The sequence below is a fragment of the Sebastes fasciatus genome, chromosome 19 (genome assembly GCF_043250625.1).
Source record: "Sebastes fasciatus isolate fSebFas1 chromosome 19, fSebFas1.pri, whole genome shotgun sequence".
Taxonomy (NCBI): Eukaryota; Metazoa; Chordata; class Actinopteri; order Perciformes; family Sebastidae; genus Sebastes; species Sebastes fasciatus.
In genome coordinates, this window is record NC_133813.1 from 7,241,442 (window position 1) to 7,265,094 (window position 23,653).

The following is a 23,653-nucleotide window of genomic DNA, read 5'->3' on the forward strand; positions in this document are numbered from 1 at the left end:
AAGTCTGAAAAAATGTCCGTAAAAAAAAATTCTGAAAAATGTTGGAAAAAAAAGTTTGAAAAAATTTGCGTAAAAAAAAATGTCTGAAAAAATGTCCGTAAAAAAAAATTCTGAAAAAATGTCCGTAAAAAAAAAGTCTGAAAAATAAAGCTTCCATATCATCTCCGCTCCAAATCAAACCAATATCGTTTTCTTATTGTTATTTTGGGTGCTACTCTGGCATATTGCTGCCTCAGGTTTAAATGGTAAATGGAATTGCATCTACAGTATATAGTGCATTTCTAGTCTTCCGACCACTCAAAGCGCTTTACACTGTAATGTTACACTGTATGTCAGCATTCACCTCATAAACCGGGAGAAATATGGGAGAATTGTGACCCCGGGAGGAAACCGGAAAAATCGGGAGGGTTGGCAAGTATGAGGCAAATTCTGGTTAAATATGCAAGTAGCTGCTATTTGCTTCACTCACCAGCCCCCAAAAAGTGGCTGGTAGATTTTGAAATCCATCAGCCACAGTGGCAGTTGGACAAAATGTTTTATTTCCAACCCTGTTAGATATGATTAAGACCAGAAGTCTATAGTTGTAGTTGAGGAGATAACTGTGGAGGAAGTGAAATCAGAATAGTCACAGAGTAGCCCGTGGCAGGCCACTAGCTGGACAGGCGCCTGAGTAGAGCAGGGAAAAAAGCAGAGAGAGCCACCATCATTAATGATTATACACCAAGTTTACAAGATGTGTGCAGACTGCATGTAAAACTGTAAAAACGCTCAACTGATGAGGGCAGGGAAAGATGGAGACCAGTTGTGGAAATATTTGGTTTGCACCTCAGGCAGCGTTTGATGTATTTCAAAGCTCAGCATTTTAGCTGCGCCTGTAATGATGAAAGAAACCAAGAAAGTGAAGCCAACTAGCACGCTGCTGGCAGTGCAAACAACTGTAAGACATCAAGAAGACGAATGAAACTCCATTATAATGTTGTCTTCAGATATAGAAGAAGTGTTGCTTGAAACTCCAGGAACTACAAATCCGTGCCTAAAAAATCTTTCCACTGCCTAATGCATTTTTAATGCTACACCCAAATCCCATTGAGATCTACTGGCTGTCCATGATATCAGCTGTGCTGGCAGCTCCAGCCTAAATATTACATCTGCATAACACAACATGAAATGCTTAACACATAGTTGCCGATGATGTCATCCTAATAGAGACATGTGCTGGGTGTAATGTGTTTCAGCTGTGCTCGGCCTCTGCAGAGCCGTACGGCTTGGCTTCCTGTCTCCACACGGAGAAGCCCAGTCCCAAGGCAGCTAGCAACTCATTATACCGTTCGGACACACTCATTCTACTGCATCACTTCACTCAGACTACAATACTGGTGCTTCAAAATAGGCAGTAGTCGGTGTTACCGGTGTTACACAGTGTTTGGGCATGCACCGAATACATAACTTTCCCACTGCCCCCCACCGTCGTCCTCCTTTTAAAGAAATAAAACCCACATTTTCATGTTTTCGCGTCATCCACACTAGTTCTCCAACACTTGGCATACAGGAGAAGTTTCAGTTGGTTGAAATCTGCAACCTCACCGCTAGATGCCGCCAAATCCTACACACTGCACCTTTAAATACAATCCCATAGACATCAATTGTATTTATATCTCAGCCACTATATGCACCACAAACTCCATTGATATTTCAAGATACTCGGTATTGCCCATTGAGCTGTACAGTATGATAACGTCCGACAGGTTATGATTTACTGTATATAGGCCTAATGCATTAAAGTCTATGGAGGCTCATTCAGCCCCATTGTATTTATAACTCAGCAACAGCATACACTCAGGTTTGAGCCTGAGTGCACAGTTGGCTGTTATATGGAAAACATGCATCGCAAGCCAGAGTCTGTGCACTCTGCCAAAGATGTTTCTAGGGAGGGAAATGACACCATATATTGTTTTGAAAAAAGGTAGCAGGGATTCTTGTTGGTGTTCAAGGCCCTGTCTACACGTATACAGATATTTTCCCCTCCGTTTAAAAAAAAAAAAAATCTGCTCACACGATCTTTGTTTTACAAAATATGTCTCCGTCCACACTCGATTCCAAAAACAACTCCAAACGCTCGCCTTAATATTTACATGTCACCACAAGTGAGATCACAAGTTAAGGGTCAAGGAATTTTGTTACCACCCTTCTCCCTCTCTTTCCTTCGGCTTCATTGCAGTCAGTTCGATAACAGATATTTCTCATGGGGGGGCTGGGATTCCTGTCATCACTCTGCTGTCATCAACTGTCTCTTTCCATGCATAAATGACATCATCGCTTCCCAAACGCTCCGTTTTACACGTCTGCACCGATACAAAGTGACCAGAGTTTTTATAATCTGCACTTTCGAAGGCGTTCTCAGGGTTAGTTAAGCCAGATAATGACAAGATACCCTGGGTATGTTGAGCTCGCTTTGTAGTAATTAAAGGCCTCTAGTGTAAATGAAGCTGCAGCAGGAAAGGTGGTTCATAGCCCACTGCTCTTTCCTGACTACCTGCTGCCTAGCAGTTGTAGCTGTAGGTCATTATCAGGCCCCATCAGAGCAGACTGTGTGCATGAATAGAGAAGACAGAGACTGGAGAGTGGTCACAGGCTGGGGCACGTCCTCCTTCATGAAGCACAGAAAGGAAAAGACACGGGATCGCACGACTCACAAAAGCCATTACAAGAAGTCCCAAGAATTTCTCTTTGTTAAAACACAAATAGAGGAAGGAAGGAAGGAAGGAATCACGGCTCTGGTATTACACTCTGCTGCATCTGGATGTGCTCTGAGGCATGTTTCAAAACGTTGCATGAAGTTCACTTGTATGAGTATCATAATATTTCCTTTCGGGATTTGAATTGGCGATACTGTTGTTATTGCACTCACTGTAGAGTTTCTTTTGTCAGATATGATGTTGACTTTTGGGTCATAATGAGTAAATGTGTGAATGATACTCTCCAGTAAAAAGACTAGAGCCACATCTAACTTTCATAGTGCAACCTACTCCACAATATTTCTGCCACATTCTGATTACAATGCAGATCATTTGAAGCTACAAGCGTGACGCTAAACTGCCTGAAAAAGTCCCCTGTAAACATTTTTGGAACTGAAACAAAAGCCCGAATCAACATGAGCATCGCTTCCCAAAGAGTAAAGTTTCTCCGAATGTCTCAGAGGATAACCATCTTCCTCGCCCATCTGAACTCTCCGAGACGAAGGCCACTTGTTTTGATCCGCGGATTAAAAAAGCCTATCATACATCACATGCAATTAAAAACAAAAAGTCACTGGATGTTTATTGAAAAGTCTTTTTTGTCAGGTGTTATGTAACCAGTAATTACTATGACAACACAACACACTTTATCCAAACTCCACCTCTGCTTTTGGCAAAGTCCCCTGCCTGGTTTCACAGATAAACATCTCGGCTTACAGTCTATGTAAGAGTTGTCTTGAAGACAAAATAATGGACTTTTCCTCTCTGGGTAATGGGGGCTGCTGATTGGAAATGGGGAACCTTGATGACCTTCTAAAAGAAGTCGTTATGTAGCTTCTACTTTTTGGGTGGAATACAAACTTAAAAGGCGTCTTTTGTTGACAAATACATTTATGTTTATATTGAGTTTTTCTTACCCAAACACATTGTGTGTATCCGTGAGTCCTGATAAACATGTTGAATGCATTTCCTTCCACATAGAACATTATGTAAAGCCATTTTGAGACCTGCACTGTTTACATGCATGTTTACTGGCTAGCACTCTTTTGTTGGTGTATGCCTGCAGAGAAATGTATGATGCTTCTGTGCGCTTCTGCATATACATGTGTATTTTTGGGCGAGTGCATGAGATACAAAGAAATTTGGGACCTGCACAAAGACACCGCTCTATAGCCACCCACTTCGAATGATATCAGCCGATTGAATGTGTGTGATTATCGGCTTCATAGATATGGGTTAGAAGGGGCCTGCTACACCTACTAGTCGGTTCTTCTTCTTCGGAGTTTTACGGCAGTTGGCATCCGTTATGTTTCATTGCTGCCAAACTAGTAGGTTCAGAAGGCCGTTGGTGGTTGATCACCATTACGAATACAAGAAGGTGACGCCGACCTCTAGTGGCCATAGTAATTATGACGGAGCAAAGAAGGAAATCAGGCGACGTAGTACTATAAAGAGTAACAAACAGTGAGGAGGAGGAGGTCGGATTGGATAGATGGATGGGTCAAACAAACACAGGAGACCGCTGTTTGTGTCCCGTGTGAAACCAAAAGTCAATGACTTATTTTACCGAACTGTTGTTGTTATCGGATATCGGGTTGATACCGACTCAAATAACTGGATCGGATATCGGAGACAATGGGGCTGATCTACTACATGAGATGTAGCATTGCTGGTGGCTTCGTGCTCGCCATTATCACACACACGTACGGTCTGTCAACCCGGCGTAACGTTAGAGAGTGTCCGACAGACCGCGTGTGTGTGTGGCGGCAGTGAGTGTTGGGTTGTGGGTGGTGTTATAGCTGTGAACGTAAACGTTTATTTGTCGGTGAATAAATGCTACAACTCCTCAAGACCTGAGCCACAACACTTAAGGTGGACTGTTAAGGTGGACCAGCTATTCTCCTCAGAGTTTTGCTCAGTTTTTTCAGCTATTTTTAAATATTTCGTTTAACGATTAATTATTAATATCCTTAATATTATGATTTCCCTACAAGAAAGGTCACTTCCAGTTCCTGCAGCAAAAATCCATTAATTTATTGAAAGTGCTGAACCAGGAGAAAAAACAATGAGGAGAAAATGTAAGGTAAACATCTCTCTTGCCTGTAGCTTCCCTCAGTAAGTACAGGTCAAGATCCACATGCTCCAAACCTGTGACCTTTACTGCAACACATGCAGCTCCACAGACAGAGTCATGGGCCGGCTGGAGGAGAGCAGTGGAACAAAAAGTAGGACTGTGGAGCTGAGAGATGCGGGGGGGGGCTGCAGGGGGCAAGGGTTTAAATGGGGGGACTCGGAGCCTCCGTCTAATTCCTCCATGATCTCCCTGTTGTCAAGGGGAGGGGAAAGGGGCGTCGCCATGGCTCACTGCTTAATTACTTCAAGAAAAAAATAAGTGTCTCACTCGTAATGGCAAGAAGACAGAGAGAGGTCGAGTCTTTGGAAGGAAGAGATTCTAACTGAGGAGCAGACGTGACTCATCACTGGAGAAAGGTGGAAAAATCCTCTTGTGCAGATGAATGAAGTCACAACTGGAAAGCTGTTGTTGCTGCTGCTGCTGCTGCTGCTGCTTGATTGGACACGTGAGGACTGATAAAACACATCCCGCTCTGCAGAGGCATCATCACACCTTCCTCATGGTCTTTACAGAGAAGTGATTGTGACAGCAGGTAAAAGGGAATACTATGAAGCCGTTCCACTGACAGAATAACAGGCAACACGCAGAGGAAATGAGGAATGACTCTGACTAGTGAGGACTTGTCAAACTTGCCAGGAAGGCGGGGAGTATAAGGAAACAGAGACAAGTGGAGGTGAGTGGGGCACTTGACCTCTCTTTTTCATTTCATATGCAACACACTGAATACTGGATTGTGCTCTGTGCCCGCTGTACCAACACTCACTAACTGTTTTACCCTTAACACACAGTTTTCCTTCCCTTTGCTCCCCTTTAACAATATTAAAATACACTTAATCCACCCTGACAATATAGTAGCCTATATATTCTATAAACTCTATTAGCTGGAAATATTCTAGATGTCTTGTGCGTCATATTTTTTCAGCCTGACAGATTTGATATTGTTGGGAAGTTAAAGTTCTCTGGGTTTGAGCAAAGATTTGCTTCACATCATGACTTTGTTCTGACCTACCGGTGTGTCGGTGGGGTTTAAGGAGTTAAACGTACAGTCACTGTCCTCTTGGCAATAACTATCTTTTTATTTATAGTCAAGAATAGAGAGTCCACATGAATACAGTTTGTTCTGTAAGAGTACATCAGGTGTTTTTGGGCAGCCAGTTGTTACACTGGTGTAGAACCGGCAGCTCTGGACTCACATGTTGGCGTGTGTTTCGGTCGGTATCAGCAATCTCTTGCAACTTATTCCTATCTATTCATTATTTCTTTAAACATGTTATACTGCGTGTCATAATCAGTTTTCTATATTATTATACTTGGGCTACGCATCTTCTGTAGTAGGCCTATAATACTCTAATAATATTCACACTGGGACATTATAGGGTTAAGTGGTGTGTTTGTATATAGTGTTTATAGTTAAAGTGATTTCCTGTGTTGTTTATATATTATAGGATGCCTATAGCCTGGCAGGTATGCATGTAGAGCTGAGGTGTGGGAGCTCTTCATTCAGGTTTTAGGAGCAGCGTCCCAGTCAGGATGCTCCTACATATTATACAGAGACACATTCTGAACGTCTACAGCGAATAAAAGATACTAAGAGATATTGGGTTTGGGTCTCTAAGAAAATTTGAAGGTTTTTGACTTAAAAATATGCAATTTTTCATCATTTTGGACAATTATTATTATTTAAATTATTATTTTTATTATTTATCACAGCCTTGTGTGTTTGCCCTGTAAAATAATATTCTATAAATCAGGTAAAATAAAGTTTAATTAAAACCATTATGACAAACAGTTCACTAATTATTTTACAGAGAAACATTATTTTTGAGAGCAATCTCAAACTTTTTCACGTCAAGGATCCAAAATCAATATCTAACAGACCACAGACCATGGATGTATAAGAGGTTGTGTTCTGTGCTTTTGCCCTGCGTGTTAGTAAATAGCCTACAACTACATTAAATTCTGTTCATGTCATGCTACTGGCACTACTAGCTACTGGCCGATAGCCGGTCGTTTGGGAACAGAGACGTTAATACATCCACCACGGTACAGGCTTACAGCATACAGCCCATGGGTGTATTATAAGATAATAAAAGTGATGAATTACAGCCAATATATCCATTATTACGGCCGCATACAGCTAGCAGGAAGCTGGCAGAACCGGATATATGTCATATACATATTGGCGTTTTCAGTCCAAAATGGCGGTAGCGCTACCGCAGCGCCATCTAGCGGAGTTTCGTGTCTTTGCTTCTAAACTCTTTGGTGGCATGAGACAAACAAAAACAGGAACCTGCATGTAAAGAAGTACTCTACAGCGCTACTTGAGGTCTAAAACTCCACAGGGAACCTTTAATATTCCTTTAAAAACTAATTTAGGGGATCCGTCATTTGTTTATGCAAAGCTGCTGGAATATTTAGTAGACTGTAATAGGAAGACACCCTGCCATGTATATTTCCTCTGGTCCACTCATGTCTTGGCGTGTTTTTCTGAAAAGAAGAAATATAAATTTTCCTCACAATGAGGTCACTTAGCTGAGTAATTGTGCGATTATGTAAAAGACTCAAACTGTGCCACGTTACAGCTGATGTTGTGACTGCTTAAAGTGCAACACACCACAAATCAAAGACTGAATGAACCTTTTCAGTGAGACTCATCAAGCAGCATGTTGAGGCAGAACGGGAGGATGTTAGTCACAGACTAATGAAAGGATAGCTCAATCCATTCAGCTCCAGCAGCTAGACACGGGGCTGACCGGGGCTACTTATTTAAGTTGTTCATTAGTCAGCCAACACTTGAACCGAATCCGCTGAATGAGGAGAGCCGGGTGTCTCTTTGCTCCCGACCCCCCCGTGGTTTAAAGAGCTCCACAGGCCTGTAATACCTTTATGTCCAGAAGCCGACGTGCGTTTGCAGCGCAGACGAGTTGGAAGCACCCGGCAACTGTTCATGCTGTGTGTGTGAGAATGAATGAGTGCCAGAAACAGACAGAGTGACAAAGATGGAAAGAGAGAAGCGGGAGACGAGGAGGGATAAAGCATGCCTGACAAATTCATTTATCACTTTGGTTGCTGCTGAGCGATTGTGACGTCTACCACGGAGAGCTTTGTTTGTTCTCTGTGTGGTCGTGTATGTGTCTGCTGACACCGTTTAGAAGTCTATCTGACAGATGGTGATCTGGGTCCGACTGGTTTTATGGAGTCCGTGCTGCATTTCCCAGAGATCTGACAGAAGCCCTGACATATTGTAGCTATGGACAGACTTCATTATCGTCAGAGACATGTGGTTTGTGTGTATGTGTGTGTGAAGAGACAAATCTAACCATGTAATGACCACTGATAAACGCATGCACACCCACATTTGCCAGTGAAATATGGAAGCACACATATTTTATCAACTTCACTGGCGAGTCAACTTTCAGCATTTATGAGTATAATCTAGATATAGAAGTTGAGAAGTGATGTGTGATTGTATCTTCCTGTTCGGTTCCTCCTGGGCTGGGATGGATTACTTTGTGTCATGTTCCGCAGAGAGCAGGAAATGAACACTTCATCTTCATTACAGCACAGAGGCAGATACACTCCTGCAGTGCTCTTCAAACCACTGCACTCAATCACTTGTCAAAACAACTAGAAATCCTTCATCTAAAGTCGGGTTTTTGTGTCTTATTAGCAAATATTAGAGAAGCACAATTCACTTTTATTCAGTTCCGATCCGATCCCAATACAGGGCTCCAGAACGGACCAACTGCAAATGTATACATGAACAAACATATAACTGCATGATAGACAAATGAAATTATATTTGTAGACCTGATATGTTTTTATTAGGGCTGTCAATCGATTAAAATATTTAATCTAGATTATCGATTGTCCATAGTTAATCACAATTAATCGCACATTTTTTATCTGTTCAAAATGTACCTTAAAGGGAGATTTGTCAAGTATGTAATACTCTTATCAACATGGGAGTGGGCAAATGTGCTTGCTTTATGCAAATATATGTATGTATTTATTATTGGAAATCAATTAACAACACAAAACAATGACAAATATTCATAAGAAACCCTCACAGGTACTGCATTTAGCATAAAGATATACTCAAATCATAACATGGCAAACTGCAGCCCAACAGGCAACAACAGCTGTCAGTGTGTCAGTGTGCTGACTTGACTATGACTTGCCCCAAACTGCATGTGATTAGCATAAAGTGGGCATGTCTGTAAAGGGGAGTCTTGTGGGTACCCATAGAACCCATTTTCATTCACATATCTTGAGGTCAGAGGTCAAGGGACCCCTTTGAAAATGGCCATGCCACTTTTTCCTGGCGTAAGTTTGGAGCGTTATTTAGCCTCCTTCACGACAAGCTAGTATGACAATATGAGGTTTTCTAGTTTCATATGATGCCAGTGTCTTCACTCTAGCTTTAAAGTTGATCCCTCTACAACCTAAAAATCGCAAGTTGCGTTAAGGCGTTAAAGAAATTAGTGGCGCTAAAACAAATTTGCATCAACACGTTATTATCGCTTTAACTTTGACGGCGCTTTTCTGCACAAAGTTTATGTGTGCTGATCGTTGTGAAATTACTACCTCATAAAAGCCAGGATTTTACAAATTGAAGACAGAGACAGTTAAATGAAGTAGTCAAGCTGAACTGTTGGATGGAGTGCGTTTGTTTTTCTGATGCAGCTGTTAAGCAAATCTAACAGACCTTTGGAGTCAAAGCTAAGTGCACCAAGCCAGACGGTAACATTGTTAGTGTGACAGCAGAAGCCATCGGTGGATGTAAGCCCCCACCCAGGTACATAATCAACACTGCCTGCAGACAACAAAGATCTCATTCATGTGTCTGTATTTTGCACATCCTGGCAGTCAGGGCCATTTACAACTCCCTCAGACTGGACGTCATATTTCCCTGTCGTCTGTCTCCCGTAGCTGCTCAGAACAAATAATTAAATAAGACGGCATCAGTGTGATGGATCCATGCTCATCATTATGGACTTCCACGTTGCAGTTCTGGAGTAATGAATCACATGTTTCCGTTAAAAACTGATCAATCAAATAATCTTATGCTTCTTTTGCGCCCATTAGTATAATTAAACAAATGCAGAGAGCAGAACAACAGATCTGCATCATTTCAAGACATTATGTCATGATTTAAATAAGGTGAAACATCCTGCAGTCTGCAGTGGTAAATCAGTGGGACATGTGTAATATTGTTATGCGAGCTACAGGTACATTTTCAGGAGCTTAGAATTTAAATGGAAAAAAGGCTATGGGGAAAATCTTCAGATTCTACCGCAGCTGGCCTATAAACATTAGCACCACATGCATTTACAACACTGCACCTCAACACCGGTCTTATGGAAATAATAAGCTCAGTCTGTTAACTGCATCAGAACACAGAGGAGCTTGGATTAGCTTCAATGTAGTTCACACCTCCTACGATTGTTATTGCTTTCAGGAGTAAGAGCTTCCTGTCGTGTTCATTTACTTTCCATTTCCACAGCTTTATACTGTACATGTCAAACAAGTTGAGTTTGTTAAATGGAAGAGGGAATACCGGCCAAACAAAATAGGTGCCAACGTTGACAGTAACCATGTGGGAGTGGGGGCTTTCCTGAGACTCAGTCTACATCTGTGTGAGTGTTAGTGGTTAATGTGTGTTATTTCTTGTGTCATTCATTTTTTTTTCTATTTTTCAAACCAATATAGACCGTACTGTAGCTGATAACATTTGATATTAGGGCTGCAACCAACAATGTTTATTATCCAATAATCTGCAAGTAATTTTCTCCATTAATCGTTTAGTCATTTAACGTCAAAAAATAGTGAAAAATTAATTTTATTGTGATATAAAACAGCAACAAATCCTCACATTGCACAAGCTGAAGGGAATGCTTGACATTTTCTTTTTTTTGTCGATCGATTAATCGACTAATCGCTTGAGCTCTAGGCCACGTGCAGCCCAAAACTAATGACCGCATATGTCAACACAGACAACCAAAGTTGTATAAACGGAACCACTGTTCATTGAGTGTATTAAACTCCAGCTCCAGAGAGACTAGCCCAGGCTCAGAGACAGGCCAACTGATGAAAAAGTCCCAGAAACTAAAAAAGTCAGAGGGCTTTCATGAACTGCATAGATCGGAGAAATTAATCCGATAACATATTCGAAAAAAAGCCAATGTGAAGCTTGAGTTATTTGTACTTGAGCAATTGTAGTCTTGCAATTTACAGTTTTGCAACTGTGATGTTTGCGACAGAAAGTTGCGGAAGGTCTAATTTTTTAGGTTCAGGTGACAACCTGTTCACACATTGGCAATAAAAATCTATCAAAACATATTTTTACATGTAAAAACGTATATATACACAGTCACTTTAAGAGAACTGTAGAGGATGAAAAGGGAGACTAAAAACACAAGAGAGACTTGATGCCTGTCTTCAAAGTAGCAAAGATGTTCTGGTTGTTTTAATATTGTTTTTCTCTGGTTATTTGTCTGCTGCGGTATGCATCAGACAGTAACATAGAGAGTTTGAGGGCCATAAGAAGCTACTACCTGTAGATGAGGGGCTAAGACTGAACATATGCTTCTGTGGAAAAGTTCCCAGATTCCAGGAAAATTCTCACTGTCGAAAATAGCTTTTAGATAAAACAGACCGTAGCCTCAATTATTCAGGCCAAATCATGGACCAAGAGCAAAGACTATGAGGCCATAGGCCAGAAATATGAACCAAGATTACTGCTCACATATCAAAGTCTCTTATGGTCCACTTGTGTGAGTAATGAATTTCACTTTCAACAAGAGAAAACCCTCAGCTAGACAGTCACAGACTCTGGTGGGAAAATGGATGACCATTTATTTTATGATGTAGTAACTACCATCTCCAACAAAGAGACTCATTCCAATGTTGTGATGGTATTTTTTTCCCACAAGACCAAGAGAATCATCATGAAAACATGGCGTGCCAGTATACAAGCTTACAGCCAAGACTGGAAATAAGGAACAAATTTTCCTGAGCAAGTCTTCTTAGTCATATCTTTTTGTAGTTCAGTCCTCGTTCGGAGCGCGTGTCCTTTTTTCCGAAGTGCTGCTTGTAGCATTGTCCAGCCCATTCGCACAGCAGTTTGTGAAATAGTCACGAAATTGAATGTATTGATTTGTGTACATAAACGCGAATTTCAAAAAAATTTCGGGATGGTCAGCACGAAATCATTTCGTATGTAATCCACATAATTGTGAACCGGGACACACACAGGTTTTTCACACAGGAGACCGATGTTCATGTCTCGTGTGAAACCAGAAGTAAAAGTTGGTTTATTTGTCACGTAACATCCGTACTTAAGTTACGGCACTTCCAGTTATTTGAACCCAAACCACGATCTTTTCCTAAAGCTATCTAAGTCATTTTTTGTCACGTAAATTCCGTACTTAAGGTATGGCACTTCTGGTGTCATTTAAACCCAAACCGTGTCCTTTTCCTAAACCTAACTAAGTAGTTTTATTTTGAAAAGACTGGAAAAGGCTCGGCACTGTATGTGCTTCGGCCCTAATGAATGCAGCTATAAGCACCTGAAGATTGTGACCATTAGTAATGCTATATGCAAAATGCAATATTTGGGATGACAACAAAGTAACTTCAAAAAATATGTAATAAGGTACAGGGGTCTACTGATAGGGCTGATAGTGATACCGATTATTAGTAATCAAGGAGACCGATATTTACATTTGCAGTATGTATGTAATTTCTGCATTATACAGTATACGTCCGGTGTAGCATCACTGCATTTTTAAAACTATGATAATCTGGTCATGGGTCACATCTCTGGTTGCAACTTCAGCGTAGAGGATTGTGATGTTTATTTATACTTCAGCTTTATCTGCTGCATTACATTCGATCCAGTCTGTGTTCCTCTTTGTCCATTTGTAGCACAGTAGCCTTCAGCGTTAATAGGCTGTGGCAGTGAATGATGTGAGAGAATAGACATTTACTGATAATCTCTTTCCCCTTCTGTTCCAGAAATCATCTTGGATCGGGTGCAGCAGGACTGTGCTATGATTCTCCCTGTGGTGGTTTTGCTGGTGCTCCTGTTGCTCTCTGGACCCAAGTCCTCTCTCCAGGGAGAGACTCAGGAAATTGCGGACAGTGATGGGATCCTGGAGAGAGAGTTTATCTATGCGCCGAAACGGCAAAAGCGTTCCGTGGTCGACCACAGCGCTTCCCAAACGGACAAGTGTTCTTACACCTTTATCGTCCCTCAGCAGAAAAACAACGGGGCCATCTGTGTGAACTCCCAGGAGCCCGAGGCCTTGCTGGAAAACCGGGTCAACAAGCAGGATCTGGAGCTGCTCAACACCGAGCTGCAGAAGCAGCGGCAGCAGATTGAAGTGCTGCAGCAGTTGGTAGAGGTAGATGGGGGGGTGGTCAATGAAGTCAAGCTGCTGCGCAAAGAGAGCCGCAACATGAACTCCAGGGTTACGCAGCTCTACATGCAGCTGCTGCACGAGATTATCCGCAAACGGGACAATGCTCTCGAGGTGTCGCACCTGGAGACCCGCGTGCTCAACCACACGAACGAGATTGGGAGGATGGGCTCACGCTACCGTGACCTGGAACATAAGTACCAGCATCTGTCGGCCTTCGCGAATAACCAGAGCGCTCTCCTGGTGCAGCTGGAGGAGCACTGTAAGCGGGGAGGATACTCGTACGGCGTGGTGCAGGAAAGGAGCCGCCCTGCCCGTCCACAGCAACCGGTGATCCCTCAGCAACCGGTGATCCCTCAGCAACCGGTGATGCCTCAGCAACCGGTGATGCCTCAGCCTCCTCTTCAGATGCCTCCATTGTCTCCTGGAGGCTACAGACCCTTCCACCCACCTACCTACACCCGCAACACATACAAACCCATGACTAACGACATTCAGAATGACCAGAACTCCAAAGCATTACCACCTCCGCTGCCCACAATGCCAAGTGCTACATACAGCTTTACTAGCGAGCCTTCTGGTAAGTAGATGACCACACAGACACTTTCATGTCTTCCTCTGAGGTCTGCAGCAGACACAGGCCACACACACATTTTCCAATTCTTCACAAAGCTGGGGAAACGTTTCTTCTACAGTAATAAATTTCACTGTGAACACGCATACAGAAGATCAAAGAGGCCTTTTTTGAAAGATTACAGCTGCAACTGATCAAAGTCCTTAAAATATCCTTATAATAAGTCTTCAGTAACTTGTTTGTGGTTGTCAACAGTTAGTTTACAATAACGCAAGCTTAGATTAAACATGAACATCTGGTCAGCTTCATTGATGTTACCATATCCACATGTTTATCTAAAGGTCACAATGGTCACAGTTTGACTTTTGTTAAGGTCACAAAAGAGAAAGTGTTGAAATGTTTACACGCACAGCACAACTGGACATTCATACATGCATGTCACAAATTCAAATTGAGGGAGAGGTTTTTAAATCATCATTTGATTTGAGATCATGACATGCTTGACAAATCACGATTAATCATGGACAATCATGCGATTAAATATATATATATTAAATGCCTGTTTATCTTCTTTTGTAAATTTAGTCTAAACAGAAACTCCATACAGAAAAACCCTTAGTGGATTCAAACCCGGAACACTTCTTGCTGTGAGGCGACAGTGCTAACCACTGCCACAAATGGAAACACAAAAAAAAGAAGATTTAAAAAGGCCAACTGAATTAATAGCTAGTTTTCTGGGATTTTCCAGATATAAAATATAAATGCTGATTTTTAGTATCAGTACCATGAGGTGTTACAGTAAGTGTTCACCACATGGCGTAGTTTTACAGCAATGATCCAAATCATAAAGTTTTCTATGATTCCAAAGCGGAAAAATTAAACCATGTAACCACTGCACATAACAGTATGGTGAGATCTGAATAAAGTATAGCCATTTAAAGCAACAATATGTAGCACTGACAGCTAGCGTTTAAAATGTCAGTACAGATTCAAAACAATAGAGCCGTGGCTCGTCCGCTCCTCTGGTGCGACTGAGAGCAAATTTTTGCAATTTAAGGGTTACCTTCTAGACATGACCGCGTTAGCCTCTGGCCAGCAGTAGTCGGAATCACTTCAGCGGCTGTGTGTCTCAAATACTCGCTGCCTTGATAACCCAGCTGCACACGGGCCACAGAGAGATGAGCCGAGGCTTTTCAGGTCGGGTAGAATCTATCGTTAACTCTGTTGATCCAGTTTTTTAGCTTGCTTCCATGGCTGCAGAAGACAGTATTTGCGTGACAATTTGTTTCATATGTGGCAACAGAGTGTCCAAATGGACAGCAGACGAGATCACACAGAATCCAAAACAAAAACAGACGTTCCGGACCGGAATGGAAATTTCCGTTTCTGGCTGTAGCTTTGTTGTCGGAGAAGCCAGTATTTCAATTCAGCATGTTTCCTTAATCTCCGATGACATATCATGGTCACTTTATGATTTATTACAGTGACTATATAACATATTGGTCCTTTAAATGTGTTGTTTTCATGTGATGTCTTCCGTGGTTACTAAGAAATACAGTGCTGTTTTGCTCACGGTAATATTTACGGCTGCTTGACACTGGAAAGCATTCGTCATATTTGGCATAAAAAACATATGGTCAACAGTGACTTCACTTTTCCAGGAGCACTCCGTCCATATGTTCTACCATTTTATTTGAAGATGCAGAGTCTGTTACTTGCACGGGTTGTTAGAATTATATTGATGATGACGATAGCATGTCGGTGAAAATTGATGCCAGTCATGAAAAGCCTTTGTAGATCATTATGCATCATACAACAGCTTTGTTAGTCAGCATGTCCGTCTCTCCTGCAGGGCCTTTCAAAGACTGTCTAGAGGCTCTGGAGGGCGGATACACCAACAGCGGCATGTACCTCCTGAAACCGGACAACGGCAACCGACTCATGCAGGTTTGGTGTGACCAGAGACATGATCCCGGTGGCTGGACGGTCATTCAGAGACGTCAGGACGGCGCTGTGAACTTCTTTAGGAACTGGGACACGTACAAGGTAATAAGGACTTGACAGTTCTGAGAAATCGAGCCGTAAGGATGTCAACATCCATTGCATTAAATGGAGATGGAGTGTTATATTTTAGGACCTAACAGGCTCAGAATCATTTCAACTTTTTAAACAAGAGTCTGTGGAGCTTTGAGCTAAATGCTAATATCAGCCCGCTAACATGCACAAAAATACAACATCCAGATGTTAAGCTGGTATAATGTTCATCATCTTAGCGTGTTAGCATTGCTAATTAGCACAAAATACAAAGTACGGCTGAGGCTGATGGGACAATGTCATTAGTTTCCTCAAGTATTTGGTAATAAACCAATGTATAGGGGAAAAAAAATACAATTTTGACCAGATGGCAGCGCTAAATAAAAAGTCAGGGAACCATCAAAGTGATGAAATACATCCTGAGGGGAACATCAATGTCTGTATCAAACTTTACAACGAGACATTTCAGTCAAAACCACAAATGTCAACCTCATGGTGCCATAGAGGAAAAATCTGAGTATCAACCAGGTGCTTCTTCAGCTGGCGTTGAAATGTTAGTCCTCATATAAAGTTTGTTGCCTTCAATTTGTATGCTCCAGTATACTTTGGATCAAATTCCTAAGTCTCTCGAGATACAAGATTGGGTTATGTTACAGTTGCTCCCATTCTAGAATAGAAATATATACAGTATATATAAACTAGGGTTGGGCGATGTATTAAAATTTTCCAACCGATATAGTCGCCCTCCACCACTGCCGTAGTTTCAGCTGGGCAATCAGCTGTTATAGCGGCGGAGCATCGTAAAACACATTTCATTCAAACTCAACAGAAACAAAATAAAACTCACCAAAACAGTCCCTTCGTCTTGGTTTGTCTTTCCAACAATCACCAACTCTGGTTTGGTCAAAATAAACCCTTATTTCACCGAGTTCGATATGAAAAATATGCCGGCTCTGCACGTCGTTTCCCCCCGCTATCTTTCTCTGCCCGCTGAGTAGCGGCTGAGCGGCTCTCGTTCTGGTGGACGATTAAATTAGCCAAATAAAATGACAAATATTGGCCCAAAAAATCGCCCAAAGATACCAACCGACGATGTACACGACAATCCCTAATATAAACTTGGAGAAAATATAAGAAAATAGAAATAAGAAATAAGTACTGTGTGTAAAAATATGTGCATTATACTACAATATAACAATAAATATGGAAAAATAGAATTAAGAAATAAGTAGAATATGTATACTACAATTTATAACACCGTAGATAATAAATCTGAAAAATGGGATCTATGATTAAGTGTGTAAAAATACAAGAATATTATAAATAAATAAGAATATTATTTTAAGTGTCCAGTATAAATAAATGCAGTATTAATGCCAGAGTAAACCTGAGTATTGCCCAGCTGAATCACTGGACACACTTATTGCACCGTTTAGTCAGTCTTGCAAAACAAACTGTTTGGCGAATCCATCTCATTGTGTAAGACGTGAGTAATTGTAAGAAAAACTCCACAAAATCAAATCTATGAGATCACAACAACAGAGCTGAAATCAATTCATATGAGCCAAGCATGGTCTCGGTGTTGCAGTCGGTGCACTGATCCAAGGACTTCATAACCACGCTGTGTTTTCCAGTTACTACCGGTTGAACTCGACGTTACGTAAATAACTGGTGCACAGAGTGAAACATTCAGTTGCCAAAGATTAACAGCCTCAAGTGAGGACATCCCAATATGGATACACTTCTGATTTAAAGTTTAAACTCATGACCAAAGCACGGAGGAGCACTTCCAAGTTGTCCCCCCAACCCAATCATTCCCCTACCCACCCTCAATGAGTCAGCAAAGCACTTAAAGCCAATTACACGCTCACATTTGGCAGGGACGGGGACTCCCTCCTAATTGAACTCATGTGTGATGTAATTGAAACCAGGGATTCAGGCGCACTGAGCTCTGCTGGAGAGGAGCTTAAACATGTCCTGCCATTATGCCACTGCTCTTGGCCTATCGCTCGGACATCATACCAGTCTTTCACAGATGCTTGGAAAACATGGGTGGTTTGTTGCTGGAAGGCATTGGCTGAATCCAAGGGGAGGAAAAACAGCTTCTTTCTTGTAAATAAAGGGAATTGCTGTGGCATTTCCTATTGAATCATGTGTTAAGAACAGTCAGTCAGTAACTCCTGACTAATGCAATGTCTTTCTCCTTTCTACAGCAAGGGTTTGGAAACATTGATGGTGAATACTGGTTAGGTCTAGAGAACATCTACTGGCTGACCAGCCAGGGCACCTACAAGCTGCTTGTAACTCTGGAAGACTGGAGCGGACGCAAGACCTATGCGGAGTACGCCAGCTTCCGTGTCGAGTCTGAGGCCGACTTCTACCGGCTGCGAGTGGGCCGATACCACGGCAACGCTGGAGACTCTCTTACATGGCACAACGCCAAGCAGTTTACCACACTGGACAGAGACCATGACGTCTACACGGGTGAGTGGAATGCAGTGAGCAATCATAACTGTTGGTGGGCTTTCACTTAAACATCTTAAAAGTATATAATTCCCCGATGATTAGGCCCAGTGGGGAGTCAACTTAGGCTCAGCCGGCATGCAATACACTGGTGGAAACGCTGGTAATTCACACAAGGGCCTTGATATTCTTCGCATATCCCTACTAGATACACATTCACATACATTTCAGAGGGTTCATAACGCAGGCAATTTTAAGTTTCATGTTCTGTCATATATTTTTCCATTACTTTTCCATTTTTTTTTTATTTTTGCCGTAGTATCGTTTCAATATCGGTATTGAGATATTTAGGCAGGGTATCGTATCAAAGTCCGAATTTTGGTATTGTGACAACACTAGTACGGCGCTCCTGGAGCAGTTAGGGGGTTCGTTGACTTGAATCGGCACCTCTCCAGCTACCGGTCCACACTTGAACCGGCGACCCTCCGGTTCCCAAGCCAAGACCCCGGGATCCAGAACATGCCACTCGACATTTGAAACAATGCGATCGTCACACGGCGGCTCGTTGGTCTGTGGGACCCCCGGGCCCAATCACTTCCTGTTCCACCTCCTTCCAAAACTCACCGGTAATCAGATAACCAATGTACTTATAAAGACGAGAAGAACAAGAACTGCCACGTACATTTTCTGCTTCTCAAACGTGTTGTCTGTGTTGCTGTAGATTTGAACAGTATTTGTACAGCAATGACAACTCCCACATGGAAAAGATGGTGACTGTTGAAGCATGTACACACTAATTGATGCAGACGGTGCACAAACACACCCGCAGAGAACGGACGGTGGGTCGGTCGCTGCATGGAGCATGTTGAGCTTTATTGTTCTGGACCTAATAAACATACAAAAATGCCAATTGTGCAAGACTTTAATGAAAACAGCATGGTAGTCCGTTGTTGGGCTCAGTGATTAATGATCAATCCTTAACCCCTGAACCAGCAGAAGACCAGATTGCTAGATTATAAATTGGTCTGATTTGATTCCTTGTGTCTCCAGGTAACTGCGCTCACTACCAGAAGGGGGGATGGTGGTACAACGCCTGTGCTCATTCCAACCTGAACGGCGTGTGGTACCGCGGCGGGCATTACCGCAGCCGTTACCAGGACGGGGTCTACTGGTCCGAGTTCAGAGGAGGAGCTTATTCTCTGAAGAAAGTGACCATGATGATACGACCCAATCCGAACATCTTCCTTTAACACTTCACTCTGTCAAAACTGAACAGATTTTACTGGACAAACGAAAAAGGGGTTTCCATTTCTATATCACAAAAATCCTTGAAATTTGATCTTCAGTCTTGTTGGTTGCTTTATATTCATAATGTAGCTTCAAATAGCAAAGGTAAGGTGGAATAGGATCCGTGCATTATTGTTTTGCTTCATCCTCCAGGTATAGGTTTTGCTGGTACTTCCGATGTATTATTGCTGCTTATATTACATTTATATATTATGTATGTATAATATAGATTGGGATCAATTCAGGAGAGAAATCTGGTTATTTATTTTGATACATTTTTCTAGATAATTGCAGTAAATGTCATTTGCCAGGATAAAGTCCTTTGTCTCGTAATTTTTATTTGACAATAGTTAGTAAAACAATAGGCTGAAGGTCTTCTGACCACTTAGTATGGGAACAAAGTACACCTTTTATAAAGGTTCCACCTGGAACCCTTTCTAATGGTTCTACCTAAAACCCAACATAAGGGCTTCGTCCGAAATCGCATGCTATGCAGCACTACATACTCAATAGGTGTACTATTAATCAACATACTTTTGTGTGAACATGGACATTGTGAAATAGATTAAAGCCTTAAAAACAAAAACATTTAATAACAAATACAACCTCATTGCAGGTTTTCCAGGTAAAAGCAGCAACTTAAAACAGTTCAGTGTGTACAACTCAGCCATCCCCTCTACCCACCAAAGGTCTTCCTGGTCTGTTGAAAAGACTAGTCACTGTATTAGTGTGCAGATACAGTATGTACCAGGTATTCTGTGTATATATATGCTGTTTCATTAAGATTATTTTTTATAGTCTGTATGTTATCAATCTTGCAAATAAACGATGTAAAATTCTGCATGTGTTTTCCAGTGATCTAATTAAATCAGTTCCTCTCTTTCGTGATTCATTTCATATCCGAGATGCTAAGAAATTCCTCCAGCGTCTTCCTTCCTTCTCAGGTAGGCAACTTCAGCCTTGCCACCACTCCAACAACCTAAAATCAGCCCTTTTGCCTTTCACACATCTGGAATACAATCACCGTTCCAATAAACAGAGCTGAGAGAGTACTTTGATATCATCAGCTCAGAAAACCGATACCGGTAAGACAAACCGCAAGGCATGAAAACAGAGTAAAGCGTAAATCAATGAGTGACAATGAAGCACCTTTAAGTAAAAACAATGCAGTGCTTAAATCTGCCAACTGGAATTCAGACTAGTCGTGTAAGATGTTGACGGGCTTGGAAACCACTACCTTTAAAAGGATTTAAAGCAGGGTGTGTTAAAATCCAGAAGGAGGACTTACCAAGGTAAGGAATACAGGGCACCATCTTCACGGTGCGGATGTATTCCCTCATGCGGGTGTAGTTCTCTTCCTTGGATGTCAGATAGTTCAGCTTCTCAAATGTGGCCTTGTCTTTCCGACTGATCAACTACAACAGAGGAGAACAATTACACACGTTTGATTTGTCATTCTCATTCCCAGCCTATTACCTGAATGGGAACTATGGCAACCACACAAATATTACATCATGATATTTTACCCGAACCAAATCAAAGCGTGACTGTGTTCCAAAACCCCCTAACTACAATGTTTTGTAGGTTTTTCCCTCCTTGCATCTGCAGTAGACAGCTAATTATGCACTGTTGATGTGCAGTGAGTTAGAGGAGGTCTGCAGTGCATCACACTGAGCGATAACTAATTTGTTTGATTAAGTTGAATTCACTCTTTTTGCAGCAGAAAGCTAAGGCTTCTACCTTTCACGTCATCACGTTGTACGCTTGTGAGGACGTCATTACGTTACGTGTGGAAGGTGACATAACAAAACTATCACTACTGCTACTAATTTTCGGCATTGCACTTTGTAGACGGTCCCTGACAACCTCGTCTCACATAGAGACCAATGTTATGTGTCCAGCTCGGACTACGGCTCGTTTTGATTAAAATGAGGTTGAAGCTCGTTGTCTACCTTACTACGGTTAGAAAGAGCCCTCGTTGGTGTTTTAACAACGTTTCGTTTATGAGTTATTGATCCAGGAAGTTTGAATCTGTCAATATCTTTCCAACTTTACCGAAGTACATCGTCTAGGGGGGCTCCGTACATCAGCAATGCGTGGACTGTCAGGAATGATTGGAAGAAGTGCTCTATGAAGGAACTCGAGGGCACGAGTTAATACAGATTTTCTCCGTAGTATTTGGATTAAGTAGCTGGTGAAAAATAAAAGGTGTAAAAGTTAGTAGGCTCTGAAAACTACATATTCAAGTGTCTCCAAATAGTTGATTTAAGTTGGCAACCCTACAAATACAACCCCTCTCATCTCTTCTCATTCAATCTGTAATATATTATGAGCGTTTTATTAAGCGTTTTTGCTGATACAGTAAATGTCTCATGTGTCACATAGAGTATGTCCCCAAGTGGCTCGGTGCTGATGTATCCACTTTTCACAGTCTTATATCCAGCACTGCAAAAATGAGTTAATTCATGTTCACAAATTAAAACCAGGGACAAACAGTTTGCTTGTTAATGGCCTGGAGGAGAAATAGCGTGCAGCTCACAAACAGCTGTCTGTGATGTGGAACTGATCAGTTAAACACCCTGTTTTGAGAAAAAGCTACTGGCCAGTCAACACTTCAGTATTCATAAACATTCAATCATTTAGAGTGGACAGCCAAGCACCACATGTTATCTCTGTTTTGTCTGAGGGATGGTCATCCGAGGCCGAGAATTAAGATCTGATCCACCTAAAACCTCCAGCCCAGTTTTCTGATCCCTCCAGCGGAATATTATGATTCACCCAACCCTGAGGTCTAGGAGAACAAAAACGGAGAACCTTTGGACACCCATGATGATTCTAATATCATGCGATATCTTATACAAGATATTTCCCTGTCTGGAAAATCAGTTAAGAAGTTAAGACTCAACAAAAAAATTAATCTTGTTCAGAAAAGTCAGATCAGGTGTGGGTCTGTTAGCTTCCAGCTGCTTTTGTGTTTAAACTAGGACTGTAATCCGGCGATAATAACACGGTCACGCAAATTTGTCATAGTCAAGGCAGCACACTGACACACTGGCAGCTGTTGTTGCCTGTTGGGCTGCAGTTTGCCATGTTATGATTTGAGCATATTCTTCTATGCTAAATGCAGTAGCTGTGAGGGTTTCTGGACAATATTTGTCATTGTTTTGGGTTGTTAATTGATTTCCAATAATAAATATATACATATATTTGCATAAAGCAGCATATTTGCATATAAATACTTGACAAATCTACCTTTAAGATACATTTTGAACAGATACAACATGTGCAATTAATCACGATTAACTATAGACAATCATGCGATTAATCAATTGACAGCTCTAGTTTAAACGTTTTCTATTCGGGTTCAGGTTTGGTTACTTTCGAATGTCATTTAATTGCACCAACAGTGTGTTGTGCGTATGTGCAACGGCAGTCATGTCCCACCCACTGTTCAAAATCCAAACATTTGGCCTGAAGCACCACTGAACATACTGCAAACAAATCTGACCGTTTACTTTGTAAATACATTCATGCTGTGAACATCAGCACTTTCTCGTCTTAGCTTTTTTTTTTCACTGTTAAAATTTAAAATGTACTCATTCTAATGCTTTGCAGATACCGGCCGATTCACACACTCATTTGAAAAAGGCAGTGCTGGCACTTGATTTTATTTCCACTTCATTCCTCATTCAGTGCGTGGAGTTGATGTCTTACCGCCCAGGTTTTGCTGAGTCTGAAGATGGGAGCGCTCTGCAGAGCAGACACCACGGACACCAGAGAATGAAGATTGTTCAACTCCAACAGTTTCTGAGAACAAACAGATATTTTATGAACAACACGCAAAGTACGGTATTACCCTAGTATAGGTTAAACAAATAAGTTCACCGTCTGTTGCACCTGTAATTACTTTCAGTCCAATTTAAAAAAATATATATATATATTTTTAAACATGCTCTTGGGGGCTAAGATGTCGACCACACATTGAAATGTCCCCGGTTTGAAT

General features: G+C 41.6%; 2 protein-coding genes across 4 annotated transcripts in view; one reads left to right on the forward strand and one right to left on the reverse strand.

Moving 5' to 3' along the window:
• The window catches only part of LOC141757117 (ras-specific guanine nucleotide-releasing factor RalGPS1), a 70,427-nt gene that overhangs the window by 29,849 nt on the left and 16,925 nt on the right, over positions 1-23,653 (reverse strand). For all 3 annotated transcript variants that reach the window (XR_012591590.1, XM_074617394.1, XM_074617393.1), the window contains exons 7-8: positions 23,365-23,457; positions 20,939-21,065 (exon numbers count right to left, since the gene is read on the reverse strand). Coding sequence is in view for 2 of the 3 variants with exons in the window: in XM_074617394.1 (XP_074473495.1) it covers positions 20,939-21,065; positions 23,365-23,457 (220 nt within the window). In the remaining variant the exon portion in view is untranslated. The remainder of the gene's footprint in view (positions 1-20,938; positions 21,066-23,364; positions 23,458-23,653) is intronic.
• LOC141757118 (angiopoietin-related protein 2-like) lies at positions 5,135-20,093 on the forward strand. Its single transcript, XM_074617395.1, has 5 exons — positions 5,135-5,542; positions 12,889-13,872; positions 15,719-15,912; positions 18,114-18,384; positions 19,414-20,093. Exons 2-5 carry the CDS (start codon positions 12,924-12,926, stop codon positions 19,611-19,613), a joined length of 1,614 nt encoding a protein of 537 aa, XP_074473496.1. The 5' UTR covers positions 5,135-5,542; positions 12,889-12,923; the 3' UTR covers positions 19,614-20,093.